Source organism: Leopardus geoffroyi, chromosome A2 (genome assembly GCF_018350155.1).
Source record: "Leopardus geoffroyi isolate Oge1 chromosome A2, O.geoffroyi_Oge1_pat1.0, whole genome shotgun sequence".
Lineage (NCBI taxonomy): Eukaryota > Metazoa > Chordata > Mammalia > Carnivora > Felidae > Leopardus > Leopardus geoffroyi.
Window position 1 is genome coordinate 75,215,262 of NC_059331.1, and position 25,672 is coordinate 75,240,933.

At 39.5% G+C, this 25,672-nt stretch overlaps 1 protein-coding gene across 4 annotated transcripts in view; it reads right to left on the minus strand.

The window, feature by feature from the left end:
- POU6F2 (POU class 6 homeobox 2) overlaps positions 1–25,672 on the minus strand; it is a 495,064-nt gene that overhangs the window by 366,302 nt on the left and 103,090 nt on the right. For all 4 annotated transcript variants that reach the window (XM_045494367.1, XM_045494365.1, XM_045494366.1 and 1 more), the window contains exon 2: positions 18,364–18,535. In XM_045494367.1, coding sequence (XP_045350323.1) covers positions 18,364–18,535 — 172 coding nt within the window. The remainder of the gene's footprint in view (positions 1–18,363; positions 18,536–25,672) is intronic.

The following is a 25,672-nucleotide window of genomic DNA, read 5'->3' on the forward strand; positions in this document are numbered from 1 at the left end:
CTTTCTGTAGAACTGGACACACAGATATCTAAAAGAGAATTGATCTATGCTCATTACATGGGGTAGAAGCTATCCATTTCACCTTGCCTCAAACAAAATCTTCTGATTTTGTTAGGAATATCTATTCACTAACAAGAAGACACCACCCCCCAAAAGGCATTTACTTACTTTAAATATATTTTTTAAATGTTTACGTATTTATTTTGAGAGGGACATGCATGCGTGCACATGCACATGCACACATGAGCAGGAGAAGGGCAGAGAGAAAATCTCAAGCGGGCTCTGATCACAGAGCCTGACGCCGGGCTTGATCTCACAAACCGTGAGATCATGACCTGAGCCAAAATCAGGAGTCGGACACTTAACCAACTGAGCCACCCAGGCACCCCAACATTTCCTTACTTTAGTTTATCAGAGAGAAAAGGAATAAACGTGTATAAGTAATATTGCTTTTGTAGTGGTTTTATAACTTTCCACAAATTTGTTGACAGTCTCCTCATCAAAAAAGTAGAGTTTTAGTTCCCCTCTTTCTAAATATGAGGAAACCTTAATGACTCATGATTCTAATGAATAGAAAGTGGTAGAAGTGATGCTGTTGACTTCCAAGGATAAGGTAGAGAGGTCTAGTTTATGAAAGCCAGATTCCACTGCCTTTCTCTTCTCTCCTTCCCTTTCCTTCCTTCCCCTTCCCTTCCCTTTCCCTCCCCATTTCCCTCTTCCCCTCCTCCCTTTTCTCCCCTTTTCTCTCCTCCCCTCCCCTCACTTCCTCTCTCTCTCTCTCTTTCTCCTTGCCCTTGGAACCCAGCCACCATAGTGAGAGGAAGCCCAAGTCACATGGGGAATACATAAGTATTCCAGTCAACAATCCCAGAAACGGTCCTAACCAACAATTAGCATCAACCACCAGACATGTGAAGAAACAAGCCTTCAGATGATTCCAACCACCAGCCTTGGAATTGCCTCAGTTGAAGCCAAGGGTAAGAGAAACGCATGGACTCTACCAACCCATCCCTGAACTGAAGATCTGTAAGCAAAATAAATGTCATTGTATAAGCCACTAAGAGTTTGGGGTTGGGTTATAATGCAGCCATAGACAATGTGAAAAACCTTATCATTGTAATGAGATTATGTGTCATTACTTTATGTGTCAAAACTTTTTGTTTTAGTACAGTGTTGGTAGTGGTGTTCTGGATGGGTCCGAAGCCAGGCAGGAAGAATGGGAGGGACCCTTAGAATTTTAGCCTGTGTAGTTTCTCCTTTTTTTTTTTTTTTTTTTTTTAATTTTTTTAGCATTTATTTATTTTTGAAAGACAGAGCATGAGGGGGGGAGGGGCAGAGAGAAAGAGACACACACAGAATCTGAAGGAGGCTCCAGGTTCTGAGCTGTCAGCACGGAGTCTGACACAGGGCTCGAACCCACAAACTGTGAGATCATGACCTGAGCCAAAGTCGGATGCTCAACCGACTGAGCCACCCGGGTGCCCCAAGCCTGTGTAGTTTCCCTTAAGCTTTCTTAGCTTAGCTAATTCAGAGGCAGATTTCAGTAATTCGTAACTAACACTCCACCTGGTGCTACCCCCCTTTTTCTACCAGGATGAATTAGAATTCTTCTCATTCCTTACTTCCCACCAGAGAAAGTTCTAGCTGACCACACCTCTCTCACTCTGTTCCTTTGCCCATGCTGTTTGCCTAGCCTGGAATGACTTCTCCATTCTAACTCTGAGGAAGCAATTTTAGAAAAATGTCTTGCCTAAATGTAGCCCTGGAGATCACGAACATACCAGTGTTACAAGGGTTATTCCGTTGCAAGGAACATGAACCTAGACTGGCCCTACTTAAGCAAAGATGAGAAAGGAGGAAAAAAATTTGTTGTAAGGTTTTGGGGTAGTCATGGAATCAAAGGAAAATGCTAAATATCTAGATTTCTGAAAAGATGTTATTCAAGGCTCGTCCAGGAATCAAGGTGGTAAAAACTCCTGGCATTTTCTAGGATCACCACCATGTACACACACTCCATGGAGCTGTTTTTAAATACTTGGATCACTCAGTTCAAGAATTATCTTCCCAAGAGAGAACAAACTAATTATCTACCTTGGGGCACATACAATCTCTTTGTCCTGAAAAGATGGAACATCTTGTTTGACCGTTCCACCAAGACTATCTTTAACTGGAAAGGAGTACTTTGCCAAAGTAACATCCACATAATGTTCACTCAATGTCCATCATAAAACCTGACCCTCAGACTGAGTCATGTCCTTCTTTATTCATTTCTATAGCATCCAGTACTTGCAAAAACACTTCTAACCAGTTCCCTACCATCTCTAAACTCTAAGAAAACAGGGACAAAGTCTGTCTAATTCATTATCACATTCTCAGCCCCTTGTACAACGCTTTACGCAAAAGTGCTCAATAAATATTTGTTGACTGTAAGCAAACACTTCTTTACCTTTGTTTTCTTATTCATTTTTGTTGAAACACACACACACACACACACACACACATTCTTCCTTTAGTTGGAGAATAGACTCCTGTGGATAGAGTCTATTTCCTCTTAATATTCAGTTAAGTATTTACCAAGTGTGGATGATGTCCAGAAACATCCAATTCAGAAGCAGTTCAATTCAAAAAACATTTATCTGGCACTTAATATATGCAAGATCTATTATCTATCCTCTAGGGGCTTGCTACCCAGCAAGGAAGGCAGACAAATGCACAAGTCATTATAATACTAGGCAAACACTGGAAATGGCTGCAAAAGAGGTTTAAAAAATGAGGGGTTAGTTGGAAAGCGAGGGAAGGCAAGATTCATTGTAATGTGTGAAATCAAGGAGCTTCACCAAAATATTTTGACCACAGAAAGGGGAAGGGGCAGCAGACGGGGACACCCTCAGTAAGTGGATCTAAATAAATTAACCTCTCAATAAGTTCATTATAAGCAGCTTAGAGAACACATCAAGATATTAAATGATTATTTGCACCTGGCCCCTTTCACCTAATTGAAATGAAGGGATAGGAGCTAACAGTGTATGGCTATACAGGTTCTATAGATTTTCCTCTAAAAGACTGGTGTCTTATAGGAAAAAAATGCCTCTTTGAGGGGCAGAAGACTAAGAATCAAAGCGTCCTTCCAAAAGGTAGTGTAAAAGTATTGCCATTTTCGTGAGGTAAATCACCTTTAAAAAAGTCTAATACAAGCCAGATTTAAAATTTAAATGAAGAATGTAAGCTACAAATTCCTAGGGGTGTCTAAGACTGTGATAGTCTTGAAGATTTTGAGAAAAGAAGATTTTTGAGCCACCAGGAGACATAAAAGCAGAGAAATCAGTTAAAAAAAAATCTTACCTAGAAGAAATAATTTTTCTCCTAAGTGACTTTTAGTCAAGACTGATTAAACATACAACTTAATTTTATAAAAATATGAAAAACTGGATGGTTCAGCCCTTGAAGGTGGTGGCTAGAAGGGAATGGTGTAGGGAAAGGTACAACTCACATTTATCAGAGCTGGATGAGAGGCTCAGTAAATAAATCTGTACCCAATCGAGGCCACAGTATGAGGAGGTGAGTTTTCTTCCCAAGGGACAAAACTTCCCGTACGCTCAGCAAAGAAAGTCAAAACTGTCAAATAGGCACATTATATGAAGGGGATGGTCACTGCCACTGGCTTCAAGGAAAGTTTGCCTCTTCTAATTTAACATTAACACAAACATGTACATTAGTTCAATTTGAAAGTATGATTTAATATTTCTCAATATCACTTTTTATTTATTAATATCAATCGACACACGTTAAGTAAGTGGCTTTAGAAGTGCCAATAATTTCTGACAAAAGTGCAAGGGGCATGGGTAAATATGTAATTAAAAATGTGTGGGGTTGCCATGGTAACAACAACACAGAGCTGCTCCTGGAGTCATCCTGACTACTTTGGTGTCTATAAAAGGTTTTAGTAATATCAACGAAAATCTCTAAATACCCTTAATAAATGTAATAACACATTTCCCCCTAAATATGGGCTCAAATGTCAACTTAACCTACTTAAATTGCACCATATTTTCAATTCTTAGAAATGTTGCCCTGAAAGACTTTTTGAGGTTGTCATTTTATTTTTGGTTTATTCATTTTTTAAAAAAATGTATAAAGGGTTCACTCTGCAAGATTAGAAAGTCCCAGTGAACATTGCCTATGAAAATTCCCAAAGGAATGGAGACGCTGTGGATTTTTACTTGCAGCCATAATCCAATACTTACCACATAACTAACCCTTTGTGAGGAGTGCTTTACTTTGGAGGCAGAAAAGAGCTCCCCACTGGTACAGCGAAGATCCACATCCTAACTGAATCTCCTCTACTTCTGGAACAGAGATTATTCTCTCTGTTTCTAGCCTGAGTTTTGGCTTTCATGGAAAAAGTTAGATTAGGAAAGCAGATCTTAGGGTTCAAAACCTCTACTTCATCTAACTATTAATGTCTGGATCCACACTCCCTACAGAGTCACTTCTCAGATCTGATAAAGGCAACACTATTGGTCTAAGAAGTGGGGGAAAGAAACTCACATTTATTAAACACCCCCAAAGTGTAGGCACCTCACTCGCCTTCCTTTACGTAATCTTCAACACCTTGTCGGACTGTTATCTGACCTCTGGTGTTAAAGAAGAGGAAACGGAGGCACAAGAAGTCATACCCCTTTGCGTGGCTCAGGAGCAGTGATAGGAACCCTGGTTACAATTCTTCTGCTGAGCCATTCTTCTCCCGTCTTCATGCAAGTTCAATGGACAGTTTCTCTCTGAAATGTTGTGTGGTTCACCTTGATATGGTGACCATCCTCAGGAAGATCTCTAAACATTTCTTTGGAGGCAAATGTTATGTCTCTAATTTTGGCAACAATATGGTCCAGGTAGAAAGAAATAAGTGCCTGGCCTGAAATCTGGCAAATTCCCTTAGAGAGACGACTCATGTCTTGGAGGGAAACCACCGAAAGGCAGGCTGCCATCAGGGTACCGACCCAACCACAAGTTAGAGAAGCATTTGCTGTCGCCCACAGACATCTGGTTACATATCACTTCTCGATGCCAACATTATTTTTAAAATTTCTATGATCTGAAAGAATCACACACTCCAATATTTTAAATTTAGAGAAGAGTAAGATATGTAACTGCCCCTTTCCATCCTTGCCCATCGCACTGCCCACATACTCCCCAACATGAAAATAGTGAATTATGGCTTCCTCTAGAACCTGCTTGTCATCTATTCACAAGTCTGAATCCTTTCCTAAATGGACTCTGGAAGAAAGCAGTGTCCAATGCCCTGAAGAAGGAAGGGGTATTGTCATCAAGAGAAAAAGATCCCCAGAACTTTACTTTGGCCAAAAGAGCCCTGGCCTGGGCAGGGGCGGGGTGGGGAGGGAGGGGGAGGGGGGGCAGGCGCTGATGTTTCCTCGGGGAGGAGCATGGCTAATTTTTGAAAGCCTCAGAAATTTTTTTTGTTGGTTTTCTGACACCTGTTGCTAAAAATTAACCAAATTCCATCCAAAAAGGCAAGTTAATTTTCAACTCTTAATAAAGTATGGTATGGCTAACATTTGCTGAATGCTGGTTACATTCTGGGCACTTAGTAGGGCTCTACACACATCACCTCATTTCGACCTCAAGCTTCCCTATGAAGTAAGTACCATCAATTCTTCCATATAGAAATGGGGAAGCTGAGGCCTAACCCCATTATGTTCCTGGCCCAACCAGCTAACAAAACACAAGACTCCAGAGCCTTGACCTACTACATTATGTTACATGATAAACCGACAAGATTCTTGGGAGGAGAAAGGAGGCAGGAGAGACGGGGAGGAAAAGATACATCTAGCTGATTCTTCCTTTGGACATGACCAGGAAACAATTGCTAAAGAATCACACCCGTTTTACAGGATCAGCACCAAACTCGATGATGAAAACATCATCCATGCCTTTTGTCCGAATCACTTAATAATGCTTTTGAAAATTCTTCCTCACTTTTTGGGCATCATAGTTTTTCTCAAATGTTTAGGCTTCTGAGCAATGAACTGCTTCGGAAATGCACAGTTTTGAAGACTGAGATTTCCCAAAGAGTCACAGGAAACAATGAAGTAAATGGAAAGTCAATATATAATGTTGGCTGCAGGCTACTGAGGGTTAGAGTCACCATGCCTGGTTCATTTTTGCAACCTCGGCGCCCAGTGTGGTGGGTGAGCAAGACTGGGTGGTTGATTCTTTCTGGTGTTTTCTCCACCGAGTCCAGAGAGCACAGCACAGCTCCCACCACAGAACAGGTACTCAACAAACATTTGTTGTTGAGCGGGTGAATTAACTGTTGAATATGGAATGCATAAACCCCACAGCATGGAAAAGGCTTGTGTAACAAATAGAACAAACCATGGGTTTCACTTTTACTCAGCTTATGCTGTAACTCCATTGTACATATGCGTATCTTTTTTGTTTCGATACCTGAAAGCGGCACAAAAGTATGAAAGTCAGCTTCAGAACACTTCACAGCATAAAAGAGAAATATGAGAAATGAAGACACCAAGAGTTGATGAAAATTCCTAGGAAGAGTAATTTCAAAGATTCAATAGAGAAATGATCCCAGGATATCATGGTTTTATTTTCACCAATTGTTTTATTGTGAGTGGAAAAGCTGGTTCTTCTAACTTCTCTAGATGTCCTCCCTCCACCAGAAAGAAGAAGAAGAAGAAAAAAAAAAGAATGTTATCTTGTACAGCTTTGTGACCGTCAGAGAACGAAGGAGGAAATGTGATAAATTTTGACAAAGAATAATAATAACCTGAAAACTCCTTTATTGACTCTTTAGTACCCTCTCTGGAAAAGGGCACATATACTAAGAATGGCATAAAATGACCAATATAATGATGTTGTAATTTCAAGGAGTACAAAATGTTAAAAATTTGATGACCATTATAAAATAGCCTCATAATTACATTTATATTGAAAATGTCATCCCCTTTATCTATATATTAAAGATATGAAATCAATGTTTAAAGTATTTAAAAAATAACCTCACATATATATTTCTTTCCTCAGAGAGGCACCACTGGTTTGTTTTCCTTTATACCGAACGAAGCATTTCGTTGTAGAAGCTAATTTCAAATATTGTTAAACTAAACCATTAAATTATTTTTACGTTCACTTGTTAAATGTTCAAATACGGTCACTTTAAAGGAACCCATTTCAGCTTTCAGCTATCTATTTTTAAATTTTAAGTCATCTGTTTTTCTCCCCCCTAGGCTGCAAAAGTGTATTACCAAATAAACTGACAAAACATCTCAGCGACTAACATAAACGTGCAATTTTAATGCCTTCTAATCACACAAATCAATATGAGATTTTTGCGCTTGTGCATGACCTTCTTCAAATTATCCCCCCATTTTGGTTGAATCAGAACGAGTGTGGGCTATTTGATAAAAAAAAAACCCTAAGTGTGTGAAATAAGAGCCCTCGCCTCTTCTGCCAGACTCCCCTTGACAGAAAGATGATAGAAGCATCACATCCCTGGAAGAGTAAATGCAAACTGACAAGAGATGAGCCTTTAGATGTTGAATATAATCTTGAATTGTGCTTGAAGTGTCTTATTATCTTGTCTTTTGATGTCTGAAGGGGTGGCTCATTGTTAGAAAAAGGAAAACCCTCGCGCATCTTTGCCATCTTTAAAAATTGTTTGGCCTTTAACAACTGCTTTCCCAACTAATGTCCATTTCTCCTGACAATAAATATGGCAGGTCGTCGGCAAGTGACAAACAATTTACTTTACATGCCACACTTTTATGGGTTTTGAGAGCTCATGTGGAAGCGTATTTTTAAAAGTCCGCAGAAATTAGCAGCGTTACAAATGTTAAGAGGACTGAGATCTACCTTGCGTACACTGATGCGAAGTCACTTGTTGTGGTTACTTCCTGCTGTTTCTGGTTTTGTGATCTCACTGGTGCCAGATTCCAAATTCAAGTTCTTTATTTATCATTGACTAAAAATAGCCAGGGAAAATGAAAACACAACGACCAAGTCTGATAGATCCCATGAAGGAAAGGCCCTAATTTCCAGGGCCTCTCATAATATTGAGAACAGTATATCAACAAAATCCCCTTTCTAAGTAGAATATCAAGATCAACATTGGGCTTGCTGAATTTGGCCTCTCCTCGCAGAGCCTTTGGCACCTCTTAATTTCGGCTGTCCGAAATTGGGTGCCCCTCACCCTTCGTATCTACCATTTGTTTTGTGGGTTTTGTTTTAACTTAAAAGTTTAATGATGTTCCCAGTCAACGGGATTCCATAGCTGCTAAATCACAGCCGTGCTAGTTTTCTGTCACCCAGCCAGATTTTGTGAAAGCTTTCAAGATCTTTTCTCAGACCTCCGTCACTCTACGAATCCATAAGAATTCTCAAAAGGACTATAAACTGTTACAGGGTTCAGGTGATTGTATCATTATAAAAACATATTGATATACTACAGATGACAAGACAGGTAGCTACCATCCTAAGCTAGTGCAACCATCTCCACACCATCAGCAATGTCCAATCTGACCAGTTCTGGGTCTTTTTTTGTTTGCTTTTGATCATTTTCAGCAGGCAACTATAGATATTAATCCCTTTTGAAGCATGGTGCCTAATTGCTGACACTTTTCTGATTGCCTGCAGATTCTGATTGGAATGTTAGCAAATTACATTAAACATGGAAGCTAATGGCAGAACGGAAGATTCTAAACTAGATCAAGGAGGGGCGCCTGGGTGGCAAAGTCGGTTAAATGTCCAGCTTCAGCTCGGGTCATGATCTCACCGTTCGTGAGTTCGAGCCCCGTGTCGGGCTCTGTGATGACAGCTCAGAGCCTGGAGCCTGCTTTGGATTCTGTGTCTCCCTCTCTTCCCCTCCCCTGCTTATGCTTTCTCTCTCTCTCTCTCTCTCTCTCTCTCTCTCTCAAAAATAAATAAACATTAAAAAAATTGTTAATTAAAGCAAGGAAATAGACCAGCATTAAATTATAAATCTGAATAATTTCTTAGTAACTCTTAAGAGTAAAACCTGCCTTAATCTTAGGAATCAGAAAGAGATGAGTCAATCAACATCTAAAATAATGACGCAGGTTTGTTTCCAAAAGTTTATGAAAGTTTTCCCACATAATCCAGACGATCCCTTTTCTGACTATTCACCCATGTATAGATTACAGTTAGATTAATGGATAGCAAGCGAATCCATTAAAATGTTAGCTTTCTTCACTATCTTCAATGCTTCTCCTTTTGAAAACAGCATGTTTTCTTTTTGACGTGTTTCTATTTTGCAATATTTTGCTACATGAAATTGGATCTATCAAAGAAAAAAAACGCAGGTTTGGAAAAGGCCATTCCACCCCCACCCCCATTCCACCTGAGCGTCTACACATTTTTAAATACAGGAAAATATGTTTTTCCATTTGATGTTTTATTCTTTCTACCCTTGGTTGATTTTGGCAAAAATTCACTCTGCAGTAATAATTTTTCATGCTTTATAAACAGCTTCAAATGTTTGCATTTTTAAATCAAATTAATCCCTCAGCCCCTCTTCTTCTTCAACAGTGGTGATTCTCTCATGCAATAAGTAACCCCAAACCATTAATTTATAAAAGTAAATCTTGCCATATTGCTATTAAAAGACAAATCACCACACGTGTGGCCATGGAGGACTGCAGAGGGAGATTAAGTCCCCCATACTATTTTAATAGCAAATGCTTAAAATGTGATTTCTTTATTGTGCATCAAACCCCCATTCTATCTTGATATGTGTACAGGTAAGTGTATATTTAGGTCCACGAAATCCTCACAGGCACAAAATTGTGCTTACCAACTATAAGACAGATGCGTTTTACTTAAAAAAGAAAAAATATAAATGTTTACATTGTAATCTACGTATATCCCACAGGTAGACAAATACTTGGGTTCCTAATGTTTAGATCCTAAGGGTCTTCCCTAGTTTGAGCAAGATCTGTCACACACACACACACACACATATTTCTTGAGACAGTTTATATTTATATTATATGTATATGTGTGTGTATATATATATATACACAAATATCCTATAAATCAAACTGTGCAGAAACCCCCAAATCTCTTTACTGAATTAACTGCACAAATTCTGAGAAATGCTCAGTGGTTAGCAGCTGCAAAGAAGACACTGAAATTTGGATAATAGCCCAACTACGCCTGAAGCAATAGTATAATTGCTTGTCCCTTATTGGTAAACTATTAATTTTGAGATTTTTATCTGGAAACTATGTGTTTCAATATTCATAGGTTCATAGGTAGAGTAGAAGCACATTTAAGTGATATACAGATAGCATAAACTAAAAAAAAGCTTATTATTATAAATTAGGCTTTATTAATGTTTTGATAAAGCAAATATAGACATACTACAAGTTTAGGAAGACAAATCTGAAGTGTCATAGGAACACAGGGGAAAATATGGAGAACACACTAGAGAACGCACACACGTGTGTAAAACGTGTGGGTAGCAGTGCATTCATAGCGCTTAGGAAAGAAAACAGAAAGAAAACATGTCTACAAAGTATGGACATGATGAGAAAATGAAAAATGAGCATTGTTACTTTAAAACACTATGCTAATATTAGTCTTTAAATAGGGGTTTCTTGGCTTTCACAAACTTTTGTCACAATTAGGGTTTGGTGGGGTTTTTTTAATTAATAGAATGAAATCAAAGTCACATGAGATTTGGAAAGGACACCAATCTAGAAAACACTGATTGTTTTAGAAAAAGATGAAACACCAAGGAAACTGCTAAAGCCAAACTATATATTGCAGGACAAACACATTCGTGAAATTGTTAAATCATGCCATGTTGATTATCATTGAGATGTTCCGAGACTGCTAAAAATACCCTCATAGTCTACCTCGTCCTCAGGCTAAATGAACAGGTTTTATTTTAGGTTTTTACTAAGAACGTTTTTTAAACCATGTTAATGAATGCAGGTTTCATTACAGAATCCCATTTTCTAATGGTCTTCGGTATAAGCGGACCTCTTAAGCATTTAGTTTCTGTGTAATGATATTAGTTTCTCTCATTGTAATCTGATCACCTTTCTTTATATTTTCAATTAGTCGTGAGGGCAGAGCAGTCCTCTAATAAAAGTGACCTAGACCGTATTAGTTTTGTTGTTCCAGGTGGCTAATTTTTTAATGAAAATAAACAACAGTATCTTCTCGCCACGTATGAGACCTGACAAGCACTTTCAAAGGAAAGACTGTAGGAGAAATTTGAGCATGGATTTTCTTTTCAATTCTCAAATAAAATATAGACATTCATATAACATACCAGGATTGTTTTTTAGAAGTAGCAGCTTAATTTTACGAAGAGATGTCAGGAGCTGTGCAATTTTATAAGGTGGTTTTTTAAAAACGATCTTTGAATGCTTAACAAAACAAAGTTTATTTCCATTTCTCTGAGAACGAAAGACTGTCTTCAACCAAAAGAGAGTCAGTGCTGTTCTTGCTGACCTCTGTGTTCACATTAAAAAAGCTTAGTCCATTTTTGGCTCTTTGTCACAACATAGAGTAAGAGGTGTTACCAAACTAGTCCACACTTGGTTCATATTTGTATAAACTCTGACTTTGAGAATCAGAAGGTGGGAGCTTACATGTAAAAGACTGAGTCAGGTCAACATGAGTAACACACGGGCATCCTTGAAAGCCCCCACAGAGCCAAAGCCCAGATACTCCTTTATGAACGAACGGATTTTAATATAAATGTTACTCGGAGGTATTCCCAAAGAAAAGTCCAATGTTGACCGGTTTAGAAGCTCGTTCAGGCTCATAGCATGAAGGTGTATGTTCGACTGCAAATACCAGACTGAAACAAATTACGCTCACTTATTTCCTTCTAAGAAGATGTTTGAAATTTTAAAGGATAACCATTTTAAAAGAAAGACCGAAATGTCATTAATAAAAGGAAAGCCAAACAAAAACCCCAGCGAAGTACAGAACCTCGGAAGACAACAAACAAGAAAATTCCAGAGCCACGCTGGATATTAAAGAGAAGCCCATCTGCTGGAGAATGGCAGGTGTTACTGGGAGCTTTCTCCAGCTACCTCTGCCTTTGGATATTTTTAAAAAATTTATTAACCTGACAGCGGGAAACTTTACACAGATTGCCCCCTGACAGGATGCCAGCTTGGTATAAACACTTTGCTATCTTTTTCTTTAGCATAAGAAAACCAAGAAACATGTTAAGTAGAGGCAGGTGCAGATTTGGGCAGATGTGATTGCTCTTCGGCCGGTCTCGGGACCCGGGGAAGGGCCCGGATAATCGGGAACAGCGCAGTAGCAGAACAGCACCCTTCACATCTACTTTCTTTTCAATGTGTGAATGTCTGATGTATTATTAATCCCCAAACATAAACCAGCCAGATCACCAACCAAAGAAAGAACCAGCCCTCTCACAAATTGTTTACTGAGTAACAGCAAGCCAGGTCCCCTTGAAATCCTCACTTAAGTCTCATTTGTCAAGTGGGGGAAATTTTTATTTGGTCAATTCTTACAAGAATAATGCTAACTCTATGATTAAATCAGGTAATTGAGAAAGAAGGCAATCTACTTAAGGCTGAGCCTTGCGAGCCTGAATCTGGAATGCCCCTCTATTTATTAATTATGATATAAACTGGTCTGGGTGAACTACAAAAACACTGTAATGCCCTGTAATCTTTAAGTCAGAAATATCCAAGACACTGAAAAGACCAAAATGAGATCACTGGAAGGGGTGGATGTGCAGATTAATGCAATGTCTATTACTTCGCCTTATTTCCAATTCTACATAGGACCTTATGACAACAACAACAAAACAGGAGAATCGTAGCCATCAAGATAAAAGAAAAATGTAAAACCATATCAGCATTTTGGTTTGCTAATGTGTTAGCACAGAGAGCATCTTCAGACGTGGCAATATTGAACTTTCTTCTTTAAACAGATGTCTGACCTGAGCCCCCCAGGCATGGCAGAAACAGAAAAGGGAGCCACTGAGAGAGTCCCCACTGAACCTTATGTCACGTAGTGTGCACTGTCCTCCATTAAAGAGTCACTCAGAAATGAGCATAGCTCCACGAACAGATCTGGTTAAAAAGTTTGAACATCAGCGCTATGGTACATGGATTTATTTTTATTTCAAAACTTACACATTAACGCTACTTAAAGCAGATTTACTTATCCAGGCAGTATTACAGTGGTATTCTAGGGGGAAAAACCCACTAAGACTGAATTTATCCACACACACCCCGGAGTCTTTTTTAAGAAATGCTTAAGTGTGTAAGGTTTTCGTCAATGTTCAGAAATGTATCTCAATGTGCATTTTTCCCCTCAGTAGTCAGAGAACAGCCCATTAAGCCATACCTTATCATGCACCTCATTTACTTACATAAATACAGATTTCTTTTGGTTTCTTTTCAGTAACTATTTTTGCATAGAATCTATTATCCAAGTCATTTAGTTGATTTAAAAATATACTCCCTTAATATTTCCCTAACAAAACACACTTTCTTCAGTGAAAAATAGGAAAAATCTTCCATGAGCAGAATACCAAAACTTTTAAAAAATATAGAAGCATGATGCATAGGTTAAATAAATATATTTCTCTGGGGAATTTTCCTCATCGCCTCCCAGCTAAATCCTTCTGGGGCTTAAGCCCTATGTACTGATTACCGGCCCCAGCATATTTTATCAGAATATTATAAACGTCCCAGGCATTGGAACCTTGAGAGAGACATTTAAATAAAGTAATAAAGACAGTGATTCCATAATGAAGGCTCCCACTTATACACAGGCAGCATACCACAAAGTACAGTCCCCATAATGCCCTACCAATGACCTCCACGCTGACCTGCAGAGACCACTGTCTCAAGGGGTGACAGACAATTTAGTCCTTTATCCTTTTGTCATTGAAAACAACTCCAGTGCCATAAATTCTAATCAAGTCAAACTGGATGGCAATTTAAAAAAAAAAAAATCTTATAATGCACGTTTCTTATGAGAAAGATAACAGAAAGGAAAGGAAAAGAAAATCCCTACAGATAGCACATTTTCTGGCAAGGAAGAATCACTCATCCAACTTTCAACCCTTTTCCAAAAGTTCACAGATAAATGACATTGAAAATACCCACGTTCACAAGTATCATTATATGCAATCTCTTTTAGACTAGAAAACCACAAGATCATAACAGAAAACCAACCATCGCTTTTTACCTCGGGTGCGATGTTTATAAATGGGTTTTTGTTTACATCTCAGCTCAAGGCTTTCGAGCTGTGGGCCCAGTTCATGTACAGTACGATAATACTGAACAGCAAGCCACAGACTAACCTGGCCACCCGAGGTAGTTGGGACTTTGAGGAAAGCAATCATGAGGTTTATCTTGAAACAATAAAAATACTCCCAGGAGGAACACTGTTAATAAATCATCTTTCAAATTTCAAATATATATGGGAGAAAATATTTAGGGCCTGTTTTATGTGGTCTCACTTTTTCAGCTGAGACTGCATGGCAAAACTTTAGTACAGATATTTTTCTAGGGGTATATATTACTTTTATCCTTTCCGTGGCCATCCTCCTGACCAAGTTGTTGATGCTACCATTTGAATTTTAGCATCCAATGTGACTGAATGTGGAACACTGAATTCTTGATGAGCATAACTAAAAATGAGGCACCACATTGACACTGTGCTATAAATGTCACTAGAGAAACACAGCAACCTCTCCCCTTTGAGATTGTTCGCCAAAGGCCGGTTTGGAGAATGGTTTCGAATATGTACATCACCAGTCACATATTAAATGCCTGGTCCCGCATGGCATCACTCATTTGATCTCGCAGCCGAAACACAGGGAGACACAGAGCCAGATTCTCTGATACGACCCCCTCATATCCAAGTCTGTTCTCCTCCATACAGTTTCCTTACAGCTCAGAGCTCAGCATAATACAGTCACGGACCGAAAAAGGAGACAGTTATCTTACCAGCTTTCCGAGAATAAATAATGCACCACTTAATGATATCACAGAGAACTACCTAACCACACGTTTCTCAATGAAATGCGGATTCATCTCTCCTAAGTGTACTTGAGTTTCCATAGCTGTTCAAGTTAAGCAAAATGTTATCTCTGATGTAATTACTTTATAAAACACAAGGGCCCTGTTCTGAACTTTCTACTGAAGCTGGCATATGGCTTCTGGGTTCTCCTTCTGGTATATTCTGAGCTGCACAGAGCACTGAAACATTCTGCACAGTATGTTTCCCTTTGGATGCTGTTAAGAGCAGAGGGTGCAATTTAAGAGAGGCATAAAAGACCCAATGGTTCCTGGAATTTCCTTTGTTTACCCATAGAGGGCATCAGTATTAGCCTTTCTCCTGCAGTTTTGGGCTGAAGGTGCCCATACTGTGAGAGAAACAGACTTGCCCTGTGGACTGCTAATTTCAACAAGAAACAGAAGGGGGAACAACTCCAAAGGAATCCATCAAGACTGAAATTTCAGGTACAGGACACAACGGAGTTCTGCCTGTCTCCTGTTGTTGGGGAATGTCTCTCCACAAAAGTAAACAAATCAAGATGCACACGATTTGTCTTAATCTGCTCCTTTCATTACCGAAACACAGTTTTCAATAATGCAGCGTGTAGGCTATGACAATGATGGTTGGAGAGAGTGCATTAGAAAATCATTGTTGGGAGATAAATCTGGATGCTCTCAGTTTTTCAGGAAAAAATGTAACTCTTCATTGTCAAGGAATGAGTGCAATGAAAATTACGTATAAGAACCAAAACACTTGAGCGTATTCATGTCAAATAAGCTGATGGTCCATTAAATTATCATCCATTAGGTGTGGCCAAAGTTGCTAAAAATTCTGGGGGAGAATTCTTCTAGAAAGTTTTAGTCAGTTACATAAACTGGAATTTCTAAGGCTAAGTCCCAGTCGTATTAACAGGAGACAGCATAATGGACCCAATAGCTAAGGAAGCCCTGGAGAACATTGGGTGCTTCCTCCGATGGATGTCCTAGTCCCTCTGTCTTAGGCTGTCTCCCATTTTTTCCTCAAGTTTTCAAAATTGTTCATCTACTGGTTGCTTCTTCACCGAATTGGAAACTGGAAAATATTCTCATTGTGTTTTAAAAGCACCCCAGAGGCCAAATAAAATGAAGTGGATACACAAGGAATATCAGATATAAGATGCAGGTTTTGGTGGGTCCCCTCTCTCAAATTCAGAAGTGGAAAATGTGAACGTGAATATGGGCATACTCTAACACCTACTACAATTTCTTTACTAAACTACGATTCCTTAGTATTACCCATAAATAGTCCACTTCACACGTGTCTTCAGTGAACTCAATTCGAATTTCTTTGGCCCTCCTGGGTTTTTTTTTTTTAAGCTTATTTCTCTGCATGTGCAAATTGGTAAGAAGTGACATAACAAATCTGCAACAATTTCCAACAGTGGAAAATCGAAATAAACATTGAGAAGCCATGTTAATTACTCCTCTATTAGTTGACTTGAAGGAAAAAGGAAACAAGTTGGGGTTCTAGGTGAAAGTCTACAAAAATGCATTTACTTTTTTCAAATACAGGCAAAGTTTAGGAACAAGTAATCCAGGATCCGCAGTCCTGTTGAATTCACAGCTGATTACTTTTCACAAGTCAAAGGGCTTGGGATTAGGATACTCAACATCAGAGAGGCAGAAGCATGCATGGCCTTGCTTTTCTGTAATTTATAATTTTATCTGACTTCTCTCACTAACCCCCTGAAACGCAAGGAGTGTTCTAGGACATGATTCTCCCCACACACGTAGAAACTTACTCTGCAACAAAATATTCCCTCACAGGGAAAATGCTAAAACCTTAATGCCGACGTATAGAAAACCCATATGCGTGGAACAGCTGCTTTTCCAGAACAGGGTAATATGACAGAATTTCTTGAAACTGGGATCTGTTAGCCTCATAACTGTAAAACAGTATTTTACCAATAGAAAATCTGAAACAGAAAGTTTTTCTGCAACACCACTCTCATGTTTGACTGAGTGAGTGTTTCAAATCAGAGAAAAGATCCTCTGTTGAAGCTGGCCTCAAGTTGCCAAACTATCGAAGCTGCTTTCTTCCTGGAGGCTAAAAAAATTAAGCTTATTTTTTTTCTTCAGCTGAATTAATGACTTTCTCAACAAAGCAGTCTGTGCCATAGTGTTGTTTTTCTTTGAAGTTCAGGCACACGACTATGTTTTTAAACTGAGCCCAAGCAGTGCTCTGCCTGATATATACATATATAATCAGATGTATATATCAGGTTAGTTTACACATGTATATAAACAGGTTAAGGTGTACATGCGCTTATCCAGTGTTATCAGCATGTAAGCACTTGAAAATAATTAAAAGCAAGCGTTTCAGGAGGAAGTGTTCTGAAAACCTAATGTCACTCTATCCCATAAAGTGCTCCTCCAGCACAGACATCTATCACCATCCATCACTCAGTCACGCGCCTCAACAACCCGCTCCCCTTTCTGATTAGAGATCACAGTTGCTTGAGTTGGCTTACAGAGTGTCATCTGTTTGAATGACAGATGTCTTTGCTGGAGTGGCACTCTGCTTGCTCTTGTTTTGTTTATGGAACAAAGATTCCTGAAAGGTCCTGGGCTGCCTCCACATTTAGGATGAGGCTATAAACATCTGGTCAAGGCAAGAGGCAGTAGGGGAGGGACGCACAGGACCTATTTTCCTTCCCCACTCACCTTTTAGAAGAAGAGATACTCATTCTAATTGTGATTACAAAATGTTAGATCTCCCAGCAATTCCCATGGCCACCTTTGTTTACCTGGCACAGAAAGGCTTGTATTGATATTTCTCAGTTCCCCCTTCCATCTTTTGACTACAGATAATAACTCTTTACTCTCCTTCCCCTTAACAAAAGGCTGCAAAGCAACCAGAAACCAAGTCGATATTTATTCAATAAATGTTAACCAATTCTCACAATGGAACTGATTTCCTGATTATTATTACCATCTTCTTCTTCTTCTTCTTTTCCTTCTTCTTCTTCTTCTTCTTCTTTTTTTTTTTTTTAAATAATTTCTAGCCCGGGGACTCTGGCAATATCAGACAAGCCCGAAGGAGCAGTGAGGAAGTTCCTTGCTGGGAAAAGTTTGCAGGACACCCTGCTAGCCGGCCGGAGTGGGCTCCCGGTGGCTTGGCCCCTCCAAGATGCCAAGCTCCTCTTTAGCACTTACAAGAAAATGGAATGAACAACAGGGAAAGGGTGGGGGGGGGGGGTGGTGTGGATCGCTCTTCTGGACAAGATGGTAGGGCTGAAATGAAATACCTAGACAGACTTACCGAAGAGCTTGCTGGGAGTGTCCTCACTGTCATTAGATTCCACAGGCGCAAGCAGGGGCTCATTCAGCTCGCTGTCTGAAGTAGCAGCCTTGTCCTCACCTCTCAACTCCGTGTTCATTTCACTCCGCACTGACAGCAAGGGCTTACTGACTTGTCCAGCTATCATTGGATCCTAGGATGGGGGAAAAGAGTGAAGGGGAGGAAAAAAAAGTGGCAGCTTTAGTGTGCGTGTCCTCTCTCCCTCTCCCTCTCTCCTCTCTCTCTCTCTTCCACACACACACTCTCCCTCTCTCCTCTCTCTCTTATCTCTGGCTGCTCCCGCTGTTATTGCTGGCTGCAGTCAAGTGAAGAGCTATTACAGATCCGAGGAGTTCTCCATTACTCCCCACCCTATTAAAGCTCAACTAGCATGTGAGAGATTCAGGAAGCTTCGGAGGGAAGAAGGGGGGAAAAAAAACTTCTTTGAAAGCCACCTAAACCAACACAGCTTTAATTGTGGGATGTGCTTTTTGTGCGAATGTTTTTACACCTTGTTCCGTCTTTAATGCAGTAAGAAAAAAGAAAATGCTGGGTTTGTACTTCAGCAACACACTAAAAAGGAAGAAGCACCCTATGGAGGAACCACGGGCTATTTTAAGAAGCACTCTCCCTGGGGGAGAAGCAATTAAACCCTATCCCCAGAGCAGAGAAAAGAGATAGGGAGAAAAGAGTCCTCAAAATGCTTTCAATGGAATAAAAGAGATTTCTCATGTAAATTGCATCAGTACCCTCAGAAGTTGACTTCCCTGGTCCCAGATTTGGGAGTGAAGCTGACCCCAAAGCAAATGAACATTTTAAAGCAAACAATACACAGTAAAATCGATTTTTTTTAATTGGTTTAAAAAAATTTTTTAAAGAAATTGGAAAAAAATACTTACAAACTGTGTTCAATACTTCCGATACCTAGAGCATCATACGCCCAGAGCATTAAAGAAAAAGGAAACAAAAATCACCTCCGAAAAAGACAAACTTCCCCCCACCCCCAATAATTTAAATCTGCTTTATCTTCAGCTCATTAGGAAGGCGTCTTAGGATCAGAAGTATTTTCCAAGGATAGCCTGCTATTCCATTTGCAAACTAAGATGCATGATATTGTTTTGGCACAAACGTCGGGTGCACAAGGAAAAGAAAAGCAGGAAGTGCCCTTTTTGTGTTATCTGGGAGGTATTTATTGCCAAGTTCATGCCTAAATGGTTCCTGAGCAGGAAACAGGTGACCAGCACGGGAGCTGGTGGGGCGGCATGCTCTCTTGTCCCATCGTTACATTGGTTGCCGTATGCCTGTGGTGATTTTTTTTTTTTAATGTATTCATGCCTGAAAAGTGAATTTGATATGACACATGATAATCTATGAAAATGTTAATCAATACAAATAGTTTAAGCTGTCATCAAATGCACTTCTTTAGTCAATACTCATACCACTGAAAACAATGTCACTGTCACCAGGGCTTAATGTGCACAGCACTTAAATATTGGACTCTGTGCATCAATGCACTTCTTCTTCAAATACTGTAGGTAAACACATTTTCTCCCTATTTAAGGCTGAAGCACTCAGCACGCATTTAGCTGAGCCGAATCCTCCCTTTTGAATACCTTGATAGGTCCACTGGAGGGCAAAATTAATACTTAATTGAATCTCACAGTCATCAAAATAATCAATACTTTTTTATTATTTATTCTTTACAGTCTGTTGACTGTTTCAAACCTCTGAGGGAATGGTGGAAAGGATTCATGGCTTCGAAACACTGTCATTTAACAAGGTAATTTTCAGTGGGGCATTAGGGGTTGTGAAACATATAATAAAACAAAAATGGTGGCTTATAATAGGAAGAAAGAAAAGAATTATATTTCTGCCATCTAACAAAACAGGATAAATAAAAAAGCAAGTGCAGAGAGAGAGAGAGAGCTGGAAAGGAGGGGGACCAGGGAGAGAAAGACTGGCTTTTGAAGGGTTTTATCATATCAAGAGCAGAGCCGAGCTTTCATAATGCTGACATTTCTCATCCTGACAATCCTAAACAAGTGGAAAGGATGAGATCGTAGATATCATCTTTCATCACATTCCCCAGCTTAAGAACCAACATGACAGCTCCTCTCCCCTTTACACTGTTAATTACTAAATAAAATACTACTCTCTGTCAGCATCAGATTATTGCAGATAGCAACCACAAACATTTCTCCATTGTTTCCCCCCTCTGAATCGGTGATACCTACCTTGAACTCTTTAGAAAATAAATTAGGCTTGTCTCACCATATTGTAAATATTTGAAATATAATCAATGTCATCAATGTGGTCGATTCACAGTATTGTCAGCCTAAATTTGCTGGTGATAGATTAGCATTTCATTGACTGCCTTTGGTCACCGAGATTTGGAGCACTTGACTTTCGGGGATGGGGGGAGGCAGGCACAGGGGGAAAGCGGATGCAAAATTCTCCTATGTCCCCCAAGTTTCCTTCCTATGCATCTAAGAAAAGGCGCATTTGGATTCTTCTGATTCAGTGAGTGGGGCCCAGAGGATAGGGATGGGAGCCCTCCTTCACCTTATGCTTTTGGTAAGTGTCCTCCTCATATGCAGCAAAGAGCCCAGATTTAAATTCTAGTACATTTTTACTTTCTAAAATGTTGCATACTCAATCTCTCTAATCTAGAGGAAGGGTTGTGACCTGTGCCTTTCAAAGGCACAGCCTATCTCTGAGGGCGCACTGTTCATTTGAATGTTTTTTTAAGGTAGTGTTCATGGTAAACTTATGTTTAGAATGGCATTTAAAACCCTCATGAGAAGCTAAATGTGGTTATTCACATATCAGGGGTATCTGGATAGTCTTACCAAAAAAAAAAAAAAAAAATTCTGTTCTTGTTTTACTTGTGAATGGTCAAACTGAATCCTGAGCACAGAGGGTAGCCGAAATGCAACTGCTAAGTTCAAGAGCACTTAAATCTTTAAGATGTTCAGGTCGGCCTATGTGTGCGAAGCATGTGCTGGCAGATGGTATACATTCACTGACCTTAGCTCCACCTTAGCTCCTCTTCCTTAAATGACTTTTATGTACCTCATCCAGGGCTAGGTTCCCAAGTAGTGCCTCTCAGTGACTGGAGCTTAGAAAATTCAGGAGTCTGCCATTCAGGTACTCATTTGATTTTTTTATCTTACAAAACACTTTACGTTTTCCAAGATGCAGCTGTAGCCCAGATATATATATGTGCACGACATGGTTAAACAGCAAACCCCCAGTGAGGCAGAAAGCAGACAGCTTTTAATCACAGCTGCAGCCACTGGGGGGTCCATTTGAAAATGTGTCACAAGCAGTAACCACTGAGTACAGTCATAAGTGATGAGGGAGTGCCTCTTTCAAGCAGCTCTCGGCTTGGAAGTCATTCTCCCCTGCCAAAAGGGATGGCAGTCTGTAAAAATCCTTTCTGCCAGAGTGAAGAAAGGATTTTCCAACAAGCGCCAACACAGATGCTCGCGGGAATGTAAGAAAGCCGCATCTTCAACCCGCACAAGGATCTCTGCAGCAGCACCCAGGAACGGAAATAGCTAATGCTGGCAAAAAATAGAAGGGGTGAAGACTTCTCGCTTAAAAATCTGCAATTGTCACAACCACAGTCGAAGGAGTTGGGACTTCCCTGAAACTCTTTTATCAGCCCCAACAGAAGAAAAATGACTGGGTCAATATGGAAGAGTGGTGAGTAGATTCAAGAATAGGACATGGCATGTGTCAGCATGTGCCAATACATGCTGACTCACAAGGGTCACCAGAGACCTCAGAGCCAGACGCTGAGAGGAGAAGAAGCAGGAGAGAGGTAGGTTCCATTCGCAAAACGTGAAGAAAAAATTTCACCACGTCCTACAATGAAAGGGCTGCAATTAACACCAGAACCACCCAGCAATTCTTTAAATCTTATTCGGGCATTGTTAAAGAACAAAATTAGGTCCCGTGTATCGAATGAAGAGAGCCATTTCAGATGTATGTAATGTCACCCAAACTGTGCAAGGTATTAGTCCCCAATTTGAGGGATAAAGGCCTGAGACTCAGAGAAGCTACGTAACTTGTCCCAAAGCCACACAGCTAATAAAGTAAAGGTGTATTTTGAACTTCAGCAGATTCGTCTCCAAAGCACAGCACCCTTTTATACTGTACTGGATGAAAAACCAAGGTTCATAAATTTAGCAACTCATGGGTTTTCCCAGAACTTGAATTATGGACCCTGAAGGGTGTTAAAACCTTGGGCAACTGTTCCCAGAGCATATTGTGTGTAGTATCTTTCTCCCTGCAGACTCTAGGAACAAAACAGTTCTCTGTCCAACACTGCTTGTGGTTCCACAATCAATGGGGTGACACAGTGTAGTAGACAGGACATCAGATAGCGTCAAATATCCAGATTTGCATTCAGGTTCATTGTCTATGTAAACTTAGCGAATCATGTGACCACCACCACCCTCAATTTCCTTATCTAGGAAATGAAAAGGTTGGAATAAAACAGTACTTTATCCAAAGTGCAGTCCACAGAATGCTCGCCCCAAGGATATTCTACATAACAGAGTTTTGCAATCCTACCCACATGGAAAACTCAACAGAAGAGTCTACCAGGAAAGAAACCGATTCAGCTCTGCTTAATCTCGCTTTCCCTGAACCATCTGGCCATTAAAGAAGATATGGTGTATATATATATATATATAATGGAATACAACTTGGCAATCAAAAAGAATGAAATCCTGCCATTTGCAACAACATGGATGCAACTAGAGTGTATTATGCTAAGCGAAATAAGTCAGTCAAAGACAAATATCATATGATTTCACTCATATGTGGAATTTAAGAAATAAAACAGATGGACATAAGGGAAGGGAAGGAAAAATAAGATAAAAACAGAGGGGGAGGCAAAACCTAAGAGACTCTTAAATACAAAGAACGAACTGAGTGTTGCTGGAGGGGAGGCGGGTGGGGGGATGGGCTAAATGGGTGATGGGCATTAAGGAGGACACTCGTTGGGATGAGCACTGGGTGTTGTATGTAAGTGATGAATCTCTGGATTCTACTCCTGAAACCAATACTACACTGTATGTTAACTAACTTGAATTTAAATAAATAAATTTAAAAAAAAAATCATCTGGCCAAGGAAGGACTTTTCCTTGTAATCTCTCTCTATTGTATTATCCAATGGATCTGGCGCTTCCTAAAACTCATTTAAAAATTTTTTTAATGTTTATTTATTTTTGAGAGAGACAGAGAGAGAGACAGAGCGTGGGGGTGGGGGGAGGGTCAGAGAGAGAGAGGGAGACACAGAATCCAAAGCAGGCTCTAGGCTCCAAGCTGTCAGCACAGAGCCCAGCATGGGGCTCAAATCCGCAAACCAGGAGATCATGACCTGAGCCGAAGTCTGACGCTTAACTGACCACCCAGGCGCCCCACGAAACTCATTTTAGAATGTACCCACTTAGATCACAGCTAATGTAAATTAGAGCTCTAATTGTCAACCATGCTGCAATTATAAGCCAGAAGGCTTCAGCAAGTACACATTTGCCCCATGCTTCCCAGATTCGAATAGCTTTTTCCTAATATTCCTTACAGTTTATTTCTACATGGTCACATACAACTTAGCACATACTAACCATATATATTATCATCAGATACTAATTCCTGGTGTCCTTTAATATAATTTTTAAATAAAGATGTCCCCATATATTTCTGCTGTAAACCCTTTATTGGAAGAGCAAATAGAGGGCACCGTATGAGGAAAGAGAATTCAGCTTGAGCTTTCACTGGGCTGTCATCAATAATCCCTGATAAACAAAGAGATAATTCAGCTAAAGGCCTGCAATAATTTAACCAACAGAGTTTTTGTAAGCATAATCATCCTCATTTTATAGTCAGAGAAACTAAAGATAGCGAGATGATTAACTCAGCAAAGCATCCGTGTCCAGTGGCAGCCACGCGGTGGAAATACCCGCGCCCATCTAAACCGAGCTTGAACTGGGTCCAGCATATTTTTATGTACATACAAACTAACTATGAAACAGGCAATCTGAAAGCTTTGAGGAAAATGTAAATAAGACAGGCAGGCTTCAAAAATCCAGGGAGACAATTCATTTGTTTGCAAAGTGCCAGTGTATGGCAAAGTAATACTCAACAGATCTATTTCTAGAATTCAACAGAAAAATTATATCCATTATAAAGGAAAATAATGTATCGCCCCCCCACACACATTTCAATTTAGGAAAAAGGTCGATGCAAATTACCTACAGCCAATTTAAGATGCAAAGACAACATCATATTTCATATTTAATTTCTCCCGCTGAGAAGAGGTAAAATCAAAATCACAGATAATTAAGATGATAAAACTAGACTTTCATGGGTTTGGAGAAAGAAAACTTCAAGTGTGAATTTTGTTATCTTAGTCATGAAGTTAAACAACTTTATCTATTTTTTTTTACCAATTACCAAATATTACTAAGTCTGTTGGTTCTCATTATGATATTTAATGTACTAAAGAAACTTTCCCTCAAAAGTTACAAGGAATTTCTATTTTCTTACCATTCATTATTTCCTAGTTCTCTCAATAAGTTTCAAAAAGACATTCTTTTTGACTTTTGGAAATAACACCACAGTTTATAATTTTTTTCTATTGATGTAAGTATATATATTTATTGTGAAAACTTTGAAAATTAATGAAGATTAAAACACTAAAAATACCGTAAATTCACCCACCACTGCTTATTTAATTTTAAAGTTTGTTTGTTTGTTTGTTTGTTTGTTTGTTTGTTTGTTTTGAGAGAGAGAGGAAGAGAGAGCAGGGGAGGGGCAGAGAGAGAGACCGAGAGAGAGAATCCCAAGCAGGCTCTGCACTGTCAGCACAGAGCCAAACATGGGGCTTGATCTCATGAACCGTGAGATTATGACCCAAGTCGAAACCAAGAGTCAGAAGCCTTAACGGACTGAGCCACCCAGGCACCCCAGTAATTTTAAATGTCACCTCCTAAACTGCAAATAAAAATTGTTTTGAGAAAAGCAGAAAAACCCACGTTTTTTAGCAAATACTCAAGAGATGAAATTTACATTATAAGGAACTTGATTACAAAGCTTGAACGTATATACCCTTGTTCATTTCACAATAGACTTTCACAGCAAAATGTTGATACCAAGCTGGATTTCCTTCCTCAACCCAATATTCCAACTGTGTTGTTTTGTTTTGATTTTTAGATTCAAGTTAGTTAACATATAGCATAATGGTTTCAGGAGTAGAACCCAGTGATTCATCACTTACATA